The sequence below is a fragment of the Aspergillus costaricaensis genome (assembly GCF_003184835.1).
Source record: "Aspergillus costaricaensis CBS 115574 unplaced genomic scaffold BO79scaffold_24, whole genome shotgun sequence".
In the NCBI taxonomy this organism is placed as follows: Eukaryota; Fungi; Ascomycota; class Eurotiomycetes; order Eurotiales; family Aspergillaceae; genus Aspergillus; species Aspergillus costaricensis.
Genome location: NW_020291824.1, coordinates 320,916 through 338,054, shown reverse-complemented (window position 1 = coordinate 338,054; position 17,139 = coordinate 320,916). Strand labels below are relative to the sequence as shown.

At 53.2% G+C, this 17,139-nt stretch overlaps 3 protein-coding genes across 3 annotated transcripts; 1 reads left to right on the top strand and 2 right to left on the bottom strand.

The window, feature by feature from the left end:
- Window positions 1-1,275: 1,275 nt before the first annotated feature.
- Window positions 1,276-3,206, top strand: BO79DRAFT_239024 (putative carboxylesterase). Its single transcript, XM_025684874.1, has 4 exons — window positions 1,276-1,668; window positions 1,723-1,746; window positions 1,816-2,094; window positions 2,153-3,206. Exons 1-4 carry the CDS (start codon window positions 1,329-1,331, stop codon window positions 3,142-3,144), a joined length of 1,635 nt encoding a protein of 544 aa, XP_025537531.1. The 5' UTR covers window positions 1,276-1,328; the 3' UTR covers window positions 3,145-3,206.
- Window positions 3,207-3,255: 49 nt separating this feature from the next.
- BO79DRAFT_198660 (pyruvate carboxylase) lies at window positions 3,256-7,618 on the bottom strand. The gene is made up of 2 exons (XM_025681361.1): window positions 3,681-7,618; window positions 3,256-3,621 (listed from the first exon to the last, which is right to left on the bottom strand). The coding sequence occupies exons 1-2, from the start codon at window positions 7,149-7,151 to the stop codon at window positions 3,514-3,516; spliced, it is 3,579 nt and encodes a 1,192-aa protein (XP_025537530.1). The 5' UTR covers window positions 7,152-7,618; the 3' UTR covers window positions 3,256-3,513.
- A 2,257-nt stretch (window positions 7,619-9,875) lies between these two features.
- Window positions 9,876-15,851, bottom strand: BO79DRAFT_288951 (clathrin heavy chain). Its single transcript, XM_025688739.1, has 6 exons — window positions 15,623-15,851; window positions 15,527-15,547; window positions 15,392-15,418; window positions 14,938-15,309; window positions 10,648-14,871; window positions 9,876-10,587 (listed from the first exon to the last, which is right to left on the bottom strand). Exons 1-6 carry the CDS (start codon window positions 15,659-15,661, stop codon window positions 10,231-10,233), a joined length of 5,040 nt encoding a protein of 1,679 aa, XP_025537529.1. The 5' UTR covers window positions 15,662-15,851; the 3' UTR covers window positions 9,876-10,230.
- Between the last annotated feature and the right edge of the window lie 1,288 nt (window positions 15,852-17,139).

Genomic DNA, 17,139 nt, shown 5'->3' with positions numbered 1-17,139 from the left:
ACAGAGTCCAGCTGATCGATATTGAAGAGGGCGAACTCGAAATCAAGACTTGAACTTACCGGTTAGCTTATTTGCAGTGTGTCCTCGATACAGGAGTTGTTTTTACCGATCAGAGCAAATACCCGGGACGACAGCAGCTCCTTATAAGAGATTCCCAAAGTAAGAGAGGGGTAAGTCAGCCACCCTCCGAATGCTGTGAACCAGACCCTGGGTATGATGATGCAGCAAGAGGCAGGCCCATAGGTCTGAGGGGGCAAAAGGACGTCCATGAACCAATAATGGGCAGTAATGGCTTGGGGACCCCGGTCCTAGGATTGCAAAAGCTTCTTTGACAACGGCAATGATTCATCATCTCTGGGAAATCGTATACGTCGATCCACGGATAATTTCCAAAGTGTCACAAGTTATTTGGGATTAATCAGCCCTCTTAGGCGGAAACAATCCAATAAAACGATGTGCAGATTTGGTCGTGTGCCAATGGAATTCATCCATGATGGCTTGACGTCAGGTGCACTGCCAAATGCGGGGATCGAAGAGTAACTGCGCAGAGAGAAAAAGTACCGTCTGTCTCTTCCTGTGAAGCATCAATATCTGCACTGTGTCTAGAGACTGTTTATCTTCAATGAGCGGGGTAATGTGCAACTAACTAGCTGAGGATATATTCGATGGCATCTGTCATCTATTCGAAAATGGCGCAGCATACAATGGAGGTGTTGAACCGTATGACACACAGACTTGGGACCCTGAAATGAAACATCATCATAGGCACTGGCTTAGCATTTGCGTACAGCGTACAGATGCATCAGAAGCTAGAGGAAAAGACATGGCCGAGGAGCAGGCCATCACTCCATCCTTCTGCTGACCTATAATTTAATGCCTCAGGCAACTCGCGGCATCCAAATCTGGGGCCGAAGCGGAACGATTTCGGCTTCCCCGCGGGCCGCTTTGATATGCCTCGCCCATCTTGACCGTTTATCATGGTTCAGCGTCCGCGTTTCCCCCTTACATTTCCGCTATATCTTATCATTCTATAGGCTATATTTGCCGACGATCTAGCAAACATGTCAGTTATCTTAGGATTCGTCAATTCTTCCCCTGAGTCTCCACCGCCTGCCAAGATTTCGGCCATCGGGACCCTTATCATGCGCTAAAGACGCGAGCGCCCTCCCCCTCGTGCGGAGATGCCGTCGGTCAGAACGGCCCTTTCTGGGGCTATATCTATCCATGGAACCTCGTGTGCCATAGCTTTCGACCATTTCTCACTCGCTATTATACCACAAGAGCTCTAAGACTGCCCGCCATATATATATTCATTCTCTCAGCCCACAATGGCACTTCTGGAGACATTTGGTCATCCCTACCTGAAGTCCCTGGCTCATCGTGGCTACATTCAGGGCACCACTCTGCACTCAAAAGCATCTAACCAGCCTCTGTGCCACTATTTTGGATCTGTTCGATATGCTCTTCCTCCTCCTGAAAGATGGCGTCGGGCCCAGAAGCTCCCCGAGTCCTATTCCTACGGCACCAAAGACCAACCCGCCCCTTGCGACAAAGATGCTGCTGTTTGTCCGCAGCCCAGCTTCATGGGTCGTCCGTACACGAAGGGGTTCACAGAGGACTGTTTTGAAGCCAGCGTGTGGGTACCGCTAGGAGAGCCCCCCAAGGAAGGTAAGTATCGTGGTCCTTGACATATCAGCCGAAGCTAATAAAATGTTCCTATAGGCTGGCCGGTCCTTTTCTTCATCCGTATGCGCGCCCCTCTGAAAGTGCCTACAACCCATTCCCTGATCTGATACTGATGGATTCACATCTTAGACGGAGGCTGGCTACAATTCGGCCACCCGAACGGATTCTCCGCCGCAGCCTTACTAGGCGATGCTGGACTCAACGCCATTGTCGTCCTTCCAGCCTACCGGCTGAACGTCTTCGGTTTCTTATACTCCTCGGAGATCGAGAAGGACGCCTCTTCTGTAGGCGAAACAGCAGGCAACCACGGCTTCTGGGACCAGCGTCTAGCCCTAGAATGGACGAGGGACAACATCAGCCTCTTCGGCGGCAACCCATCCCAAATCACCGTCTCCGGATACTCAGCCGGTGAGTTGCCTAGACCCCCCTCTCCCTACATGCGAAGCCGCAAAACTAACCCAACCAGGCGCCTACTCAACATTCTACCAACTCGCCTACGACCTCCAATTCCCCGCCTCCCAAGCACTAATCAAACAAGCCTGCATCTGGTCCAACGCCGCCGCCGTACAGCCCAAATCTCCAGCCTCCGCCCAAGAACAATTCGATCAACTCCTCTCAGCCCTAAACATCCCCAGCACCCTCCCCTGGGCCGAGAAGATCTCCCATCTCCGGTCCCTCCCCTCCCAAACCCTCCTCGACGCCGCCATGAGCGTGCAACTAAACCAATACCGCCCGACCTCCGACTCAGCCTTCATCCAACCCACCCTCTTCAAATCCCTCGACAGCGGAGCCTTCGCGCGCGCCCTCACCGCACGAAACGTGCGCATCATGCTCGGCGAATGCCGCGACGAGCGACACCTCTACGCCGCCTGGTTCCCCCCACAAGCCGACAGTCTCTCCGCTCTCCATTCCAGACTTCTCGCAGATTACCCGCGCCACGTCGTGGACACGCTCATGAAGCTCCACTACCCAGACGGCAAGTTGCCATCGTGCTGCGAGAACTGGGACAATGATGCCTTCGGGCGGGTGTATGCCAAGATGCAGGTGCATGATATGCAGCGCGGGCTGATTCATGCTCTTGCTAGTGGCGGGGCGGGACATTTGCTTTATCGGTATCGGATTGAGTGGCGGGCTAAGTGTGTGGATGCCAATATTCCGCCCGACTGGGAGGTTACGCATTCTAGTGATTATCCCATTTGGTTCTGGGGGAATGGACATGTGTTGGAGCCGGAGGAGAAGGTTGTTATTCGGCGGGCTTTGATGGATCCGTTTATTAGACTTGTTCATGGGGAGGGGGATGTGAAGTGGGGTACGACGCATCATCGGGAGATGAGGACCTTGAAGCCTGATGGGTCGGTTGAGATTGTGCAGGATAATGCGCTTTGGGATGAGGCGATGCGCGTCTGGAAGGCTTTACGGGAGGTGGGAGAGCCGGAGGCTTCTGCTGCAAAGCTTTAAAGGATGGGGTTCAATGCTTCTGAGTAAATGGAGGTTGGCCTTGATTCTGTATATATCGCACGATGTCTATATATGCCTCATCTACTAGAGACTACGAATATCTGGAACAATGCTTTAGAATCACTTGTCATTCATATGGTCGACATAGTATGTCCCTGACAACCATTGATCGTAAATAAGCTGTGGCATAAATATGGAAATAACCCAATCCCAACCCAAAATATTTCATAAACATAACAGACGCTCTAATCTAAAAGAAGAATATTGGCATAGTGTCCTTGTTCAGCGTGAGGAAAAATAAGCCGGTCGCAAGGACATCAACATCGACATTAGCTTTTCAAACATTGCCGTCATAACGGTGTTACTCTTCTAGGCCTTGACGATCTTGCACACGAGATCCTGGCCATCCACCGAGTCACCTTCCTTGACCAGCAAGCTGGAGACCTTGCCACTGTGGGGAGCAGAGATAACCATTTCCTATTGAATGTTAGCGGCCGATCTTGACTTTTGATTGATAGTTCTAGGGTTGCACATACCATCTTCATGGCGCTCAGAACGGCAATCGGGTCACCCTTCTTGACTTCCAAGCCGTCGTGGACACGGATCTCAACAACCACACCGCTCATAGGAGCACCGACCTGGCTGCTGTCACCCAGCTCGGCCTTGGGGCGGGCAGTGTTCTCGACGGATGCCTTCTTGTCGTCCACGCTAACCTGACGAACCTCACCGTTGACTTCGTAGAAGACCTCGCGCTGACCGGTCTGCTCGGAGAGGGGACCGATGGCCAACAGCTTCAGGATCAGCACCTTACCCTTCTCCAGCTCGACGTGGAATTCCTCGCCGATCTCGGGCTTGGCCAAGAAGTAACGCGTGGGCAGGACGGACAGATCACCAAACTTGGCGACGAACTTCTTGTAATCCTCGAAGACCTTGGGGTACATGGCATAGCTGGCCACGTCGTACTCGGTGGCTGCGCCATAGTTCTCCCGGATCTGGCTCTTGATCTTGGCCAGGTCAAGGGGCTCCAGGTACAGACCAGGGCGCTTGTCGAGCTTGCGACGGTCACGCAGAGCGCGAGAGCGCAGAGGCTCGGGGAATCCACCGTAGGGCTGGCCCATGAGACCCTCGAGGAATTCCAGCACGGAACCGGGGAAGTCAAGCTCGCCGGCGCGGGCAATCACATCTTCAGCGGTCAACTTGTTCGAGACCATGAACTGAGCCAAGTCACCGACGACCTTGGAAGTGGGAGTGACCTTGACAACATCGCCCAAAAGATCGTTGGCAGACTCGTAGGCCTTCTTCGTCTCAGCCCACTGCTGGCCCAGACCAAGCTGGCTGGCCTGGAAGATCAGGTTGGTCAACTGACCACCGGGGATCTCGTGCTCGTAAACCTCGGGGTCGGGACCGGTCAGACCCGCCTCGAAGGGCGAGTACAGGAGACGCAGCTGGGCCCAGTAGGTGTCAAGGGCGCGCACCTGGGACGAGTTGAGGCCAGGGTCGTGCTCGGTTCCCTCGAGGGAAGCGAGGATAGCACCAATGCTGGGCTGGGAGGTCATGCCGGAAAGACTGTCGGTGGCAGCATCGACAGCATCAGCACCGGCCTGGGCGCAAGCAATCATAGAAGCCACACCGGTACCAGCGGAGTCGTGGGTGTGCACGTGGATGGGAAGGTCGGGGTAGCGCTCGCGGATGGAGCCGATCAGCAGACGAGCAGCCTGGGGCTTCAGCACACCAGCCATGTCCTTGATACCCAAGACGTGGGGCTTGAACTGAACCACCTTGTCGACAAGGTCGAGGTAGTAAGGCAGGTTGTACTTCTTGCTAGGGTTGAGCATGTCACCACTGTAGCAAATAGTAGCCTCAACAACACCCTCAGCAGCGTGAACAGCCTTAATACCGACCTCGAGCTGGTCAACGTCGTTGAGAGCATCGAAGACACGGAATATGTCGACACCGCACTTCTTGGCCTGCTTACAGAAGTGGTAGATGGCGTTGTCAGGGAGGGAAGAGTAGGCAACACCGTTGGCACCACGGAGCAACATCTGGAAGGGGATGTTGGGAACTGCCTTGCGCAGCTTGCGAAGACGGTCCCAGGGGTCCTCGTACAGGAAGCGCATGGCGACATCGAAGGTGGCACCACCCCAGCATTCCAAACTGTAGGCATTGGCGAGGGCATGGCTAGTCTCGTGGGCAATGTTCAGGAGGTCAATGGTACGCACACGAGTGGCCAGCAGCGACTGGTGGGCGTCACGCCAGGTAGTATCCATGATCAAGCAGCCCTTGTTGGCACGCACAGCGCGGGCGAAAGCCTCGGGACCCTCGCTGTCCAAGATCTGCTTCCATCCCTTGGTAGCGGGGACAGAGACGTCGAGGGGCTCGCCAGCAGCGTCATGCAGGATGGGCTTGATGATATCGCCCTTGAGCTTGGGCTCGCCGATCTGGCCCTTGATGCTGCTGCCGTTGACAGCCACATCACCCAGGTAAGCCAGCAGCTTCTGGGCACGGTTCTGGCTGCCGACGAGGGCGAACAGCTCGGGAGTGTCATCAATGAACGTGGTCCAGCAGGTACCATCCACGAACACGGGGTGACTCAGAAGAGAAGTGAGGAAAGGAATGTTGGTCTTGACACCACGGATACGGAACTCGACCAAGGCACGAACGACCTTGCGGCGGGCGATCTCGTAGGTGGAACCACGGCAGGTACACTTGACCAGCATGGAGTCGTAGTGAGGAGTGATGATGGCACCGGCGAAACCGTTTCCACCATCCAGACGGACACCGTTACCACCGGCAGAGCGGTAGACCTCGATCTTACCGGTGTCGGGGGAGAAGCCCTTGGAGGGGTCCTCGGTGGTGATACGGCACTGAATAGCGAATCCACGAGTGGAGATGCGGTCCTGGGTCAGGCCCAGCTGTTCCAGGGTAGCACCAGCCGCAATCTGGATCTGAGCAGCAACGATATCAATGCCCGTGATCTCTTCGGTGATGGTGTGCTCGACCTGGATACGGGGGTTGATCTCAATGAAGTAGTAGCGGTTCTGCTGGTCGACCAGGAACTCTGCAGTACCGGCGTTGCGGTAGTTGACCGACTTGGCCAGCTTGACGGCATCAGCCAGGATGCGGTCACGGACATCGGCAGGCAGATCCTTGGCCGGGGCAATCTCAACGACCTTCTGGTGACGGCGCTGGACGGAGCAGTCACGCTCGAACAGGTGGACGACGTTGCCGTGGTTGTCACCCAGCAGCTGGACTTCAATGTGCTTGGGGCGGTCGAGGAAACGTTCAACGAAGACGGTGCCGTTGCCAAAGGCAGAGCGGGCCTCGGAGGTGGCACGCTCGAAGGAGTCACGCAGTTCGGCCTGGTCGCGGACGACACGCATACCACGACCACCACCACCGAAGGCGGCCTTGATAATGATGGGGAAGCCGTAGGTGTCGGTGAAGGCCTTGACCTCCTCGTAGCGCTCGACAGGGCCCGGGGTACCGGGCACGACGGGCACGTCGCAGCGGATAGCCAGCTGACGGGCGGAGACCTTGTCACCAAGGCTCTCGATGGTCTGGGGGGTAGGGCCGACGAAAACCATGCCGTGCTGCTCCACCTTGCGGGCAAACTCGGCGTTCTCGGACAGGAAACCATAACCCGGGTGGATCAGGTGCACACCATGCTCAAGAGCAATTTTGACGATCTCATCAATGGCCAAGTAGGCCCCGACCGGTGTATATTGACCGCGCTTGCCGATCATGTAGGCCTCATCGGCCTTCTGACGGTGCATGGAGAGACGGTCCTCGTGGGAGTAGACGGCGACAGTCTGCAGGGACAGCTCGTGGGCCGTCCGGAAGATACGAATGGGGATTTCACCACGGTTGGCAACAAGGATCTTTTGGAACTGCATGATGGCCGAATTGGCACGCAGACGGGTGTGGACAGAGTCCCTGTGCTGGTCATGGTGGTCATCGATGAACTCGGTGTCATCGACCGCCTCCTCGGGCTGACGGGGAGCAGCCATGGCGGGCGGTGTGTGTGTGTGTGTGTGGTTGTTGATAAGGATGGATAAGGGTGGGAGGGGGAGGGTGGGGAGCTAGAGTATAGGAAGGGAAGATGGAGAGCTATTCAGAGGAGATCTAGATGAGAGAGAGAAGGCACAGGGAGCTGGGGATCAAGGGAAATATAGTATACGAGTTAGCCGAATGATCCAATGATGCTCGGAAGAAAAAAAAGCAAGCCAGAAAACGGAGCAGTGATACGTTGGCGTGAGTCACCTGGGGAGAAGGTGCTTCCGGGGAAGAAAAAGGCCCGGTTTCGGAACGGGAAAGCGTGGGAGAGCGCGGGGAAATCGTGGGAGGATTAGGGAACTCAATTGGAGGGATCCGGCGACTTACCCGACGGGAAAAGGAGGAGGAGGAGGAGGGGAAGAACCTCAAGAGGATGATGAGCGTGAGGAGAGGGAGAGAGAGATGGACAGAGAGGAATGAGATGAGAAAGTTGGGAGGAAGAAGAGGGGAGGAGGAGGAGAGGAGGGCATAGAAGTACTTGGGGATGATGACCCTCATCCAGCGGCAGCCCGGCAAGCCAAAGCAGAGGAGCGGAGGGGCAGGTCAGCGCAAGGCGGAGGAGGGGATCCCGGACGGGCGATGACGCTGCGGCACGATTGGCAGGCGGTACTGTAATCAGATTACACCGCTGGGCCCTGGACGGTAAGCTATTGCCATAGTAAAGTGGCTCCAGTCCAGAGCGCAGTTGGTAATTTCATTACGGCGCTAGTGGACGCCCCCCCAGAAGCTCGACCTTCACCGGCACACCGGGCTGCAGCATGTGGGATGGTGACCCATGGAATGTCATGCTCGGCCTGTCTTGTCTGGCTCTGTCCATTTGACTTCTGCTCTTTTTTGCTTCTCTTGGGTAGGGTTGCAGTGCCTCCGTTCGTCCGGATTCATTGGCTGTCAGAAAGATTACAGTTTGGTGGGGGGTTGTCGTCCATTCGCAGTTGGATCATCGCCATGGACGCTCGGTCAATGGATAGTTTCCCGCGTGAATCCCTGGCGGCAATGATGGCTTTTCTTACGTCTGCACGCTATGTAGCTACCTACCATTCACACACACTCTCTCTCTCCAGCATCATTCTCACATCTATACCGAAAATGCATCGGGTAGTTCAGGCGTTGCGTTCTCTTCCTTACCTCGGGTGCTCGGGCTAATTCATGCCTGCCAGAGCTCATGGAGCGTTCCAAGCTCGGGAAAGACGTTTCGTCAAGGTTACCTAGCAACATCGGCCTCTCCTGCCCTGATATCATGTAGCCGTTTGTAAACGAACCAAAACCCAGACCTTCCCCACCGTATCTCCGGCGATAGGCGACGGGGATCTTCATCCAGAAGCTGGCAAGAATCATCCGAGCGAGAGCACGCCAGCCCCCCAGTCAGTCCAGCCCGGTGTGCGTACTTTGTGACCGAGCCATGCATCGTGCCCTCTTTGCACCGATTCAGCCCTCAACCAAATTGCATCTATCAGCTTGGCAGTTTCTGCGATCGTCGCACCATGGGCCATCGATGCGAGGCGCTTCGGTGGATGGTAAGTCCGGGCCAAGCTCATAATTTCTTATAATGATTTTACTAAACGACCCCCCCCCCAACATTGCCTGTGATCTACCTCGGCCAAGCTGGAACTATTTGCATCCCGCCTGTGCCTAGTAGTTTAGATAACGAGACAAAAAACGCACGTCGGCTATGTAGACTAGCTGTTCTTTGTCCGCTCATCTGGGGAGGCAACTTCCCCATCGAGTAGGGAAGGGAGTAAATTACCCATATAAAAGTGAAACCACGCCGGAGTGGATGGCCGATTCCATCGATAGCCTGGTTTCCACCGGTTCCCATGACCTGGCGTGCAGAAAATCCCACCCGCCGGGACAAGACTTGCCTTCCCTAAATCTCACACCGGGCCTCACATCTCCGGTTCTAGATCTACTTGGTATTGCCCCTGGTGTACCAGTCCCCTTGTCTGATCTGTGTTTTCATCGGATAATTGGGATTATAATGGGCATGTGATAAGGGAAAAAAAAAAAATGCTCTTTTCGGCTCATAGTGCCGAAAGATAGATTGCTACTGGTGGTTTGACAATAATTCCGTAGTTAGTGCCAATGGTGAGAACATACCCTCCTCCTAGGTTCTAATCTATCTCCTGCGTTCCTTGCTCGAGAAGTTGTGTAGTAATTAAGCGTTGTTAACAGTGCTGTATATATAACGTTGATTGCATCCACCCATCTCCGTTCCCCTCCTGCAGTGTTCCCCTGCCTCCTCCGTCTGTCCGTTACCCCGGGCTAAATCCTTATCGCTGCATCTCCCGTCCACGCAAATCCTCCGCCCGGGGTGTCACTGCTCCCTTACCTATCAACTCGGTTGTTCCTCCAATCCTGCATGGACGGGCTAAATTCTTTCCCTGGCTCCCTCTCCTCTACGCGCTTCCCTTCAACCGAGTGCTTTTCTTTCGACTTAACCGGAGAGATGCTAGATCTTAGATCGCTATCTCGTCTAGAAGACACAGTGTAGTGGCTATGAACAGTATAAACGATGGCGTGTTCTGTTGGAATTAGGATATAGCTACTAGTAATTGGCGTCCTCGGCGAGGAGTTAACCCCCGTCTACGGGACCAACTGCCGAGATCTAGGCGTAGATCATTCGGTCTCCAATACCGAAGTGCCGACGTGTACTACGAGCCGAATGTCGAATCAAGATTGAACGTCAATTATAATTGTACTAAGTATGACAAAAGCCCGCGACCACCCGGAGGTCTGTAAACTGAATGCGCAGATTTTCAAGGCCTATGAAATACATCTAGTGGGGTGAAATAAAAGGTAGAATAGGCAACAAATCATGGACAAAACGTAAGGGATGAGAAGGAACATCAAGTAAAAGGGAGAAAAGCCCGGCCAGGTGGAACAGCAAGCCCATCAGCTGACGCTTTTACAGCTGTCAAGGCTTTACTGTCCTACCCAAGCCCAGCAGTAGATCATCCATCGCTCATGCTATACATACACGGGGCCAAATGAGGTTTCTTCAGAAGGGGATCCAAGGAGAGCGTGACTGACATGCGTCTAGAAAGGGCGGAAACCGGTAGCCTGCGGTGTGATTCCGTTGGCCTGTCCAAACGCCATGGGGCTTGGCGCCGGCGCTGCCGGGCCCTGGGTCAACATCAACCGCGTGCCGCCCAGAATCGGGGTGTTGTCCTCCTCCGTCTTCTGAGTCACTTCGCGCGACTTGCGTTCTTCGTTGTCCTTCTTCAACATCTCGATCGTGCGCGTCTGCTCGCACAAGAAATTGATCATGAAGGGCATGGTGAAGTCGTTAAGACCATGGCGCCACGAAAGCTCGAGAATAACGTCGGGCCGGATGAGGTCGTAGCAGGCATACAGCATGCCAACGTAGCATTCGCGGCTGCCAATATCGACAAACTAGAAGCAGAGTCAGAATACATCCTTGAGCGCGATTAAGTGTAAAGAGCATTGACTCACGTAGCGAAGAAGATCCTCGACAACATCCGACTTGCCGGAGATGGCGGAAGTCTCGATGGCATCCTTGTAAAGCTTGTCTTGCTTGGACAAGGAGATCGACTTCTCCCAGCGCTTGTTGTTACGGTAAATGTTAGCTGCGATCTGGCGGAAGAAGATCAGATCATGCTTCTCCAACCGCTGGGCGAGTGCCACGGCATCGAAGTTATCGTAGTTATCGACCGAGTCACGGAGAGTCTTGTAATCCTCCTCCTCGATCAACAAGTCGTTGATGGCATCGTTTACAGCCCTCTTGTTCTGGGTTTGGACATTGAGCAGGAACGGCTTGATCAGAGGAATGTTGTCCGAAGCCTGGAAAATACGCACGACACGGTTGACGTCAATCCGAGCAGTGAGCACCTGTAGCAAGTCGGTAAGGAGCAAAGGCTGTTCTTGCAGATAGAAGTTGAGCGCACGGTAGTAGATCTCCAGGTTGGCCACCTTGACAATGATGTCCTTGAACGAGTGGTGCTCCCAGGCATCGGCAGCACGCTCCATCATTGCCAATGCAGCGTTGTCCCACTCATCATAGTGGCAGTACAAGAAGACCAGCTCCGGCCAGAGACTTGCGTCCTCGCAGGCCCGAATCATCTTAGGGATGTTAATGCGAGACCAGAAGAGCTTGAGGTGTTCCATCACCCGGTCGGGGTGGTACTTGGAGAGAGCAATGCCCAATTCGGTGAACATGCCCATATGCGCCCGTTCCAGACCCAGGCCAGCCTCGAGAACCGCAATGAGCTCGTCAAAGTAGCCATTGCGCTCATACTGGCGCACAAGATCCTGAAGCTCTTCCGCGTGGACGATCAGGTTGAGACCGCAAATTTGGGCAAGGCGGAACTCCTTCTTGTTAACACAAGCTTCGTTGACCTGCTTCCAAACCTTGACACTGTTGGCTTTGCGTGCGCATTCCACGGCCGCCTGGTAATCTTCCAGGTGCACCAAGGTCGTTGCCAATTTGGCCCAGTTGGAAATGCTGGTGTAGAAAATCTTGGCAGCCTGGTGGTAGCCCTCCTCATAAGCCTTGTCACCGGAAGCCTCTACATCTGCAACGTTGGTCGTCCGCAGGAAGTCCTCGAGCTCCGAAAGCTGATCGAGACGGGCGTAACAGAAAGCAAGACCCGTGTCAATGGCAGGCTCACGCAAGGTCTTACGGGCCATCTTGAGATACTTGACGAGATCTTCATCCTTGCCAGCATGCGTAGCCGTTTCGATAACCTCGTTGTAGTTCGAGGGATCGCCGGCACGGATATAGGACTCGATGGAGTCGGACACCCGAAGACCATCCAGCTGGGCCTTGGCAACCTTGCTCCACACCTCCGGTAGCTCGACACGCTCCGCAAATTCTTGCGCGCGGTCAATGCTAACAATGTTCTCAACCAAGACATTGACGGCGGCAATGAAGTTGTTCACCTTCTTGTAGATCTCAAACGCCTCCTCGTAAAGACCGACCGAAATGCACATCTCGGCGATTTCATCGGGGCTGAACTCGTTGAGCTGATGGATGTAATCCATCAAGCGTCCCTTATCAGCCTTGGCAGCTGTGAGCATGAGCAAGTTCTGCAGACTGCCGTTGTCGCTGAAAGGAGAGGGCTCGAGAATGATCTTCTCAAGCAACTCGATCAGCTCGCCGGGCAGATCAGCTTCGAGGAAAGCCTTGACAGCGATGGACACTTTGTCGGGCTCAGTCGACTCAGGCACAGCGGTCGCAATGACCTGGTCGACAAGTGAACGCCGATGCATGTTGTTCTCGCTGAGAACGAAGGACCAGATCTCCGAATCGGCTCTCTCCACGAGGTAGCGTGCCTGGGCACGGTACATAGCGTTCTCATTGGTGATATTGATCAGTTCGAGATCATTCTGTCCCTTCCGGTAGGCAATGTATGCCAGGTTCGGGTCACGCTTCTCGCAGTACTTTCCAACGGTGAGAGTGTCGTAGAGATCGTTCTCCTTGAGGAACTTCTCGGGGTTGTTGTTGCTATCAATATAGATCTTCGCCAGAGCGTTGTAGACGGCCTGCTGCTGGTTGCCCGTAGCAAGAGTAGCTTCAAGGAAGGGCAGCAGCAACTTGAGCCTGTTTCTGCTCTCCACCTCTGAAACGAGTTCATCAATAGGGATCACCGATGGATCAACAGTAGAGAGGAGATTCTTGATGATGCTCTCTTCGCAATCAACGTCTAGCAGGCCACCAATGACAGCGGGAGCACGCGATGGGTTGACACGCTGTACGTACACCTCGATCGACTTGTACTGTTGGTTCTGGTACAGATAAAGGACCAAATCGTGAATGAAGTTGAAACGGTCGCACACGATGATCAGCGGCAGTTGCTCCGTCAGCTTGGCCTCCTTGAGGAAGTTCTTGACCTTATCCGGATTGTAGTAGTTGCTCTCACGGCAAATCCGTTCAACTTCAGTGATCTGGCCCATGGCGGTGGCGGCCTCAATGTACTTGAAGTGGACCTCAGGGTCTTCGCTAAGGTTGACAATACTGCCAAGGTAGTAGTAGAGACCTTCGGCAGTGCGGTACTTCTCGAGCAGGCTAATAAGTTGCTGGGGCCCCAACAAGTCAGAGAACTTGGTGCAGATCTGAACGACCGCTTGCAAGTTCTGGCGAATGTTAACCTGCAACATTGTGTCCATGCAATCAAGAGTCTGCTCAACGGAGAGACGACCGAAGTATTCCATCAACCACTCAGGGCTCAGCTTGTCGGTGCGAACAATATTACGCTTGATGGCCACGGGGTCGTCGGTGTTCTCAAGTGCACGCTGGATGAGGCCTGCATTCTCGCAAAGCTGAGAGATACGAGGGCGGTCGTAGTGGGTGAAGATCTCGTTGCCAAGGATGGCATCGGCGACCTGAGGGGCATTGACAAGGTTCATCTCGAGCAAGCGTGTCTGCAGGTGACCATGTTCAGGCTTGTTATCCTTCAGAGCATCCAGTAGGAATGAAGTGGCCTGCTGGATCATGTTCTGGGACAGGAAGACATCTACGACGCGGTCCAGGTCGATGAGAGCACCAGACTCCTCGTTGGCAAGCTGACTAGCAAACTCAGCACCCTTCTCCGGATTCACACGAACGATGTGTTGCAGGAGCTGAGTGTAATCCGGCTGGTATCCAACCTGTTTCGAATAGCTGAGAATCTTGTCAAACTGACCCGTCTCTGCAAATCCGGCAATAACCTTATGAGGAACATTTGCCTGCAAGTAGATAGCCAGGGCGGTGTTCATATCGTAAGGTCGAACAATATCACCCAGTTCCTCGGATCCTTCGAGCTTGTTTTCGCGCATCCACTTCTCAAGAAGGTGCTTCCTGTTCTGTTGCAAAACGGGACGGACAAGCTCAACACTCTCATACTTGTTCAAAGAGCCCTTATCCAAAAGCATTCCGAAGTACTGGAGGATGACGGACATCCCCTGTCCGGTCTGAGGAGCGTTCTTGAAGCGGTTAATGGTCTCTGGAGTACGCAAAAAGCCACGGGGCGAGTTCGCGGCAATCTTGGCGGCTTCAGAGTAGTTGCCTTGTGTGATGAGGTTGTCGAACTGCTGCTGGTACAGGTGATCTGCACCAGGAAGTCCAGCCTTGGAAGCAAGCTTCACTGCGAGACCAGACATGGCCGGGTTCTCCATCAGGTACTGGACGATAGTATTCTCATCGACACTGACAGACAGAACTTGACCCTTGCGGTTCACGCCGACCAGACCAGCAGAATCGGAATCGGGAGCAGTAGTGAATATCGTTTCGCTAGAGATACGGTTCATGAAGATGCAAGTGCCGGTCTCGAGGTCGTAGAGGTGAATGAAGCCATACTTGGTGACCAGATACACAATGTCGTACTTCCTGGAAACCTGCATAGCAACTGGGAAATCATTCACCGCCTCCTGGGGGAAGTATACCTCCACGGCCTTCTTCTGGAACCTCGGGTTCGGCTCTTGGTGGTCAATTTCAGCGATCTGCAATTTAGCACCGGTCTGTGTTCGAACAGCGAAGGTAAAGAGCTTGTGTTCGAGGGGAGATCCCTCGACACGGATCGAGGCGAAAGCAGCTGCGTGACCCTCGATGAACTGAGAGATCCCACGATCTTTGGAGTACAACTGCATTGATCCCACCACACGGCCTCCCTGCGAGCTGATTCCGACTACCACCATCCACTTCTCGTCATCATTAACACGGTAGTTGATAATTTGACAACCCTGGAAGCAAGAAAGCGTTAGTATATGGATATTCTCTCAGTACTCGGCGATCTTGGTTATACGTACACTGAGGTTAGGAAGCCTGTCAAAGACCTTCTGAGGGTTGGTCTGGGTAGGGTCGAAGACATCCCAGTGGAAGACAGAGCTCTCTGTCACCAAGCCCAGGCACTTCTCATTGAACCATTTCCAGTACACAACATCCTCGTTCATAACCGACGACTTCAGCTTCTGCTTCGCCGTCAGGTCGAAGATCTGGATTGTGCGCCCTTGGGCCTTGAGAGCGATGATGTTACGGTTCCAGTGCATGATAGCACTATCCGCATTGATTGGGCGCTTGATGACTTCATTGTTGTTCTTCAGGTTAATGATGATAACTTGAGGCTTGTCCTCCTCGGTGAGCTTTTGCCGGACACACACGAAGTTGTCTGATTCTAGAGTCTGTACAGAAGCGACACGATCATGAGCACTATTACATCGAAACTGAAGGTGGGGTGAAAGAGTATAAAGAGGCACTACTCACACATGAGTTGAATCCAATCGACGCCGGCTAAAATGAATAAGACGTAAGTGAGAGGTTCCTCTACAGGAGGGGACAAGCGGGCGCGTCCCCGGGTTGGGAGTGAAGGCCATCGCCCGATTGAGTGTCAACACATACCGCAATTTCAGCATTCGTGAGCTAAAGAAGATGAGGATACAATGGTCAGTTCCTATATCGCAGGCGATTCGAAGACGAAGTGTTGATGGGACTCACATTAAGAAGCTCCGTAAACTTGATCGGTAGAGGAGCCATATTTACTTAAGGCCGCAGGACGACCTCATCCACCCAACAAAACGCCACGCAAAAGATTCCGCCGGATAGCAAAGGAAAGGAGAAGGAGAAGAAGAAATTGAGGGTATGAGTAAGAGAAGAGAAGGCGAGAGAGGGAAGGAGAAGGTAAAGTACGTCAAATAGGGATTAGGGAATGGGAAGGCGAGACTGGGGAAGCGGAAAGTGACCTCAGGAGGCCGGCGCGGGCGACGTTGCTGAGGTGTCGCTTATGGGGCTCTCGTCACGTGCAGCCACCAGGGGTACCAGCCGGTGCCTTAGCCCAACGGGTTTGTTTGAGACGGTCTGTGAAGTGAGATACTCTCAGTGGCGTTATATTTAGATTGAGACTAAGGTCGGCTGGAAGGTCGATGCGTTTGTTCGGTGTCTGGTGGGTGCTTGCTTTTTTTTTTCTCCGAGCTGTACACGTGGGGGCATCAAGCCTTGACTTGTATACAGGTGGCCTTCTCTACCATTCTATAGGGAGCGTAATAAATATATGGCAGGTTATAAAGGCAGTCACTACTTTTCCTGGGAATTGAAATGTATGAGGATTAACTCAGTAAGCTAGCTCACTTGAATTTAACATGAGCTGCATGCATGCATACATACATACAATCATACATACGTGGGTGGATATCAGTTTCACATTGCTTTCCCTGTCTCCAGTTCTAGACAAAGGGGCGTTCCGTATAGAAAACCGCCATTGGTGTTAGTCTTTCCTGACTGATCACTTCCTGAACTAATATTCATCATATTATTCACGGCATCAACCAGGCCAAAGACATTGAAATCGGTGTTACCCGGCAGTGAAAGAAACAGCCGATTCTATTCTCTCACACGTACAATCTCCCACCATTCCTGACTACGTACGGGCTTCATCGATAGCCCCTTCTACTCAATCGCTTGTCAGCGTGGCCCGGATTGATGGAACTACTAGTTTAGGTCATCGGGCAAGGAATTGAGCTCTTTGTGAACAAATTTGGTCATGGCCCGCTTGTCTGTAGGCTTCTATCGGCTTTGATATGACTTCAATTGTAGCTGTTCCTAACAGATATTTTTCGCCTTTAGGACAAAAGGCTACCATGAAATCGGTTAATGACTTTACCTTACAGAACGATGTATAATTGGTTAACAGCAGAACTACCAAAATGAAATCAATCCATTTGATGGATGGAATATTGCGGGCAAAATCCATGTAGGCTGAGAGTTGTCTGGCATAATCACTTTGTTGGTATGTCGGCGGTACGTACCGCGTGTTCTCAACCTCCGGATACTCCGACACCAACACTATGACGTCAGGTATAGTGACACCGGGCACCGGGCACTTGGTATTCTACTACTCCAGGGTGCTTGAGATATACGCCAGAACGTCTATCTGCTCTGAACAACTGTATGAGCTTGACTAATAATATATTATAGTCATTGAACCTCAATTCTATGTTTGTGTAATGTCATTTTGG

Coding starts and splice junctions, on each gene's coding strand:
- BO79DRAFT_239024 (XM_025684874.1), top strand. CDS start 1,329: ATGGCACTTCTGGAGACATTTGGTCATCCCTACCTGAAGTCCCTGGCT. Junction 1,747..1,815: donor GCCGGTCCTTTTCTTCATCC/GTATGCGCGCCC, acceptor TTCACATCTTAG/ACGGAGGCTGGCTACAATTC. Junction 2,095..2,152: donor CGTCTCCGGATACTCAGCCG/GTGAGTTGCCTA, acceptor TAACCCAACCAG/GCGCCTACTCAACATTCTAC.
- BO79DRAFT_198660 (XM_025681361.1), bottom strand. CDS start 7,151: ATGGCTGCTCCCCGTCAGCCCGAGGAGGCGGTCGATGACACCGAGTTC. Junction 3,622..3,680: donor TTCTGAGCGCCATGAAGATG/GTATGTGCAACC, acceptor AACATTCAATAG/GAAATGGTTATCTCTGCTCC.
- BO79DRAFT_288951 (XM_025688739.1), bottom strand. CDS start 15,661: ATGGCTCCTCTACCGATCAAGTTTACGGAGCTTCTTAAT. Junction 15,548..15,622: donor AGTTTACGGAGCTTCTTAAT/GTGAGTCCCATC, acceptor CATCTTCTTTAG/CTCACGAATGCTGAAATTGC. Junction 15,419..15,526: donor TCACGAATGCTGAAATTGCG/GTATGTGTTGAC, acceptor TATTCATTTTAG/CCGGCGTCGATTGGATTCAA.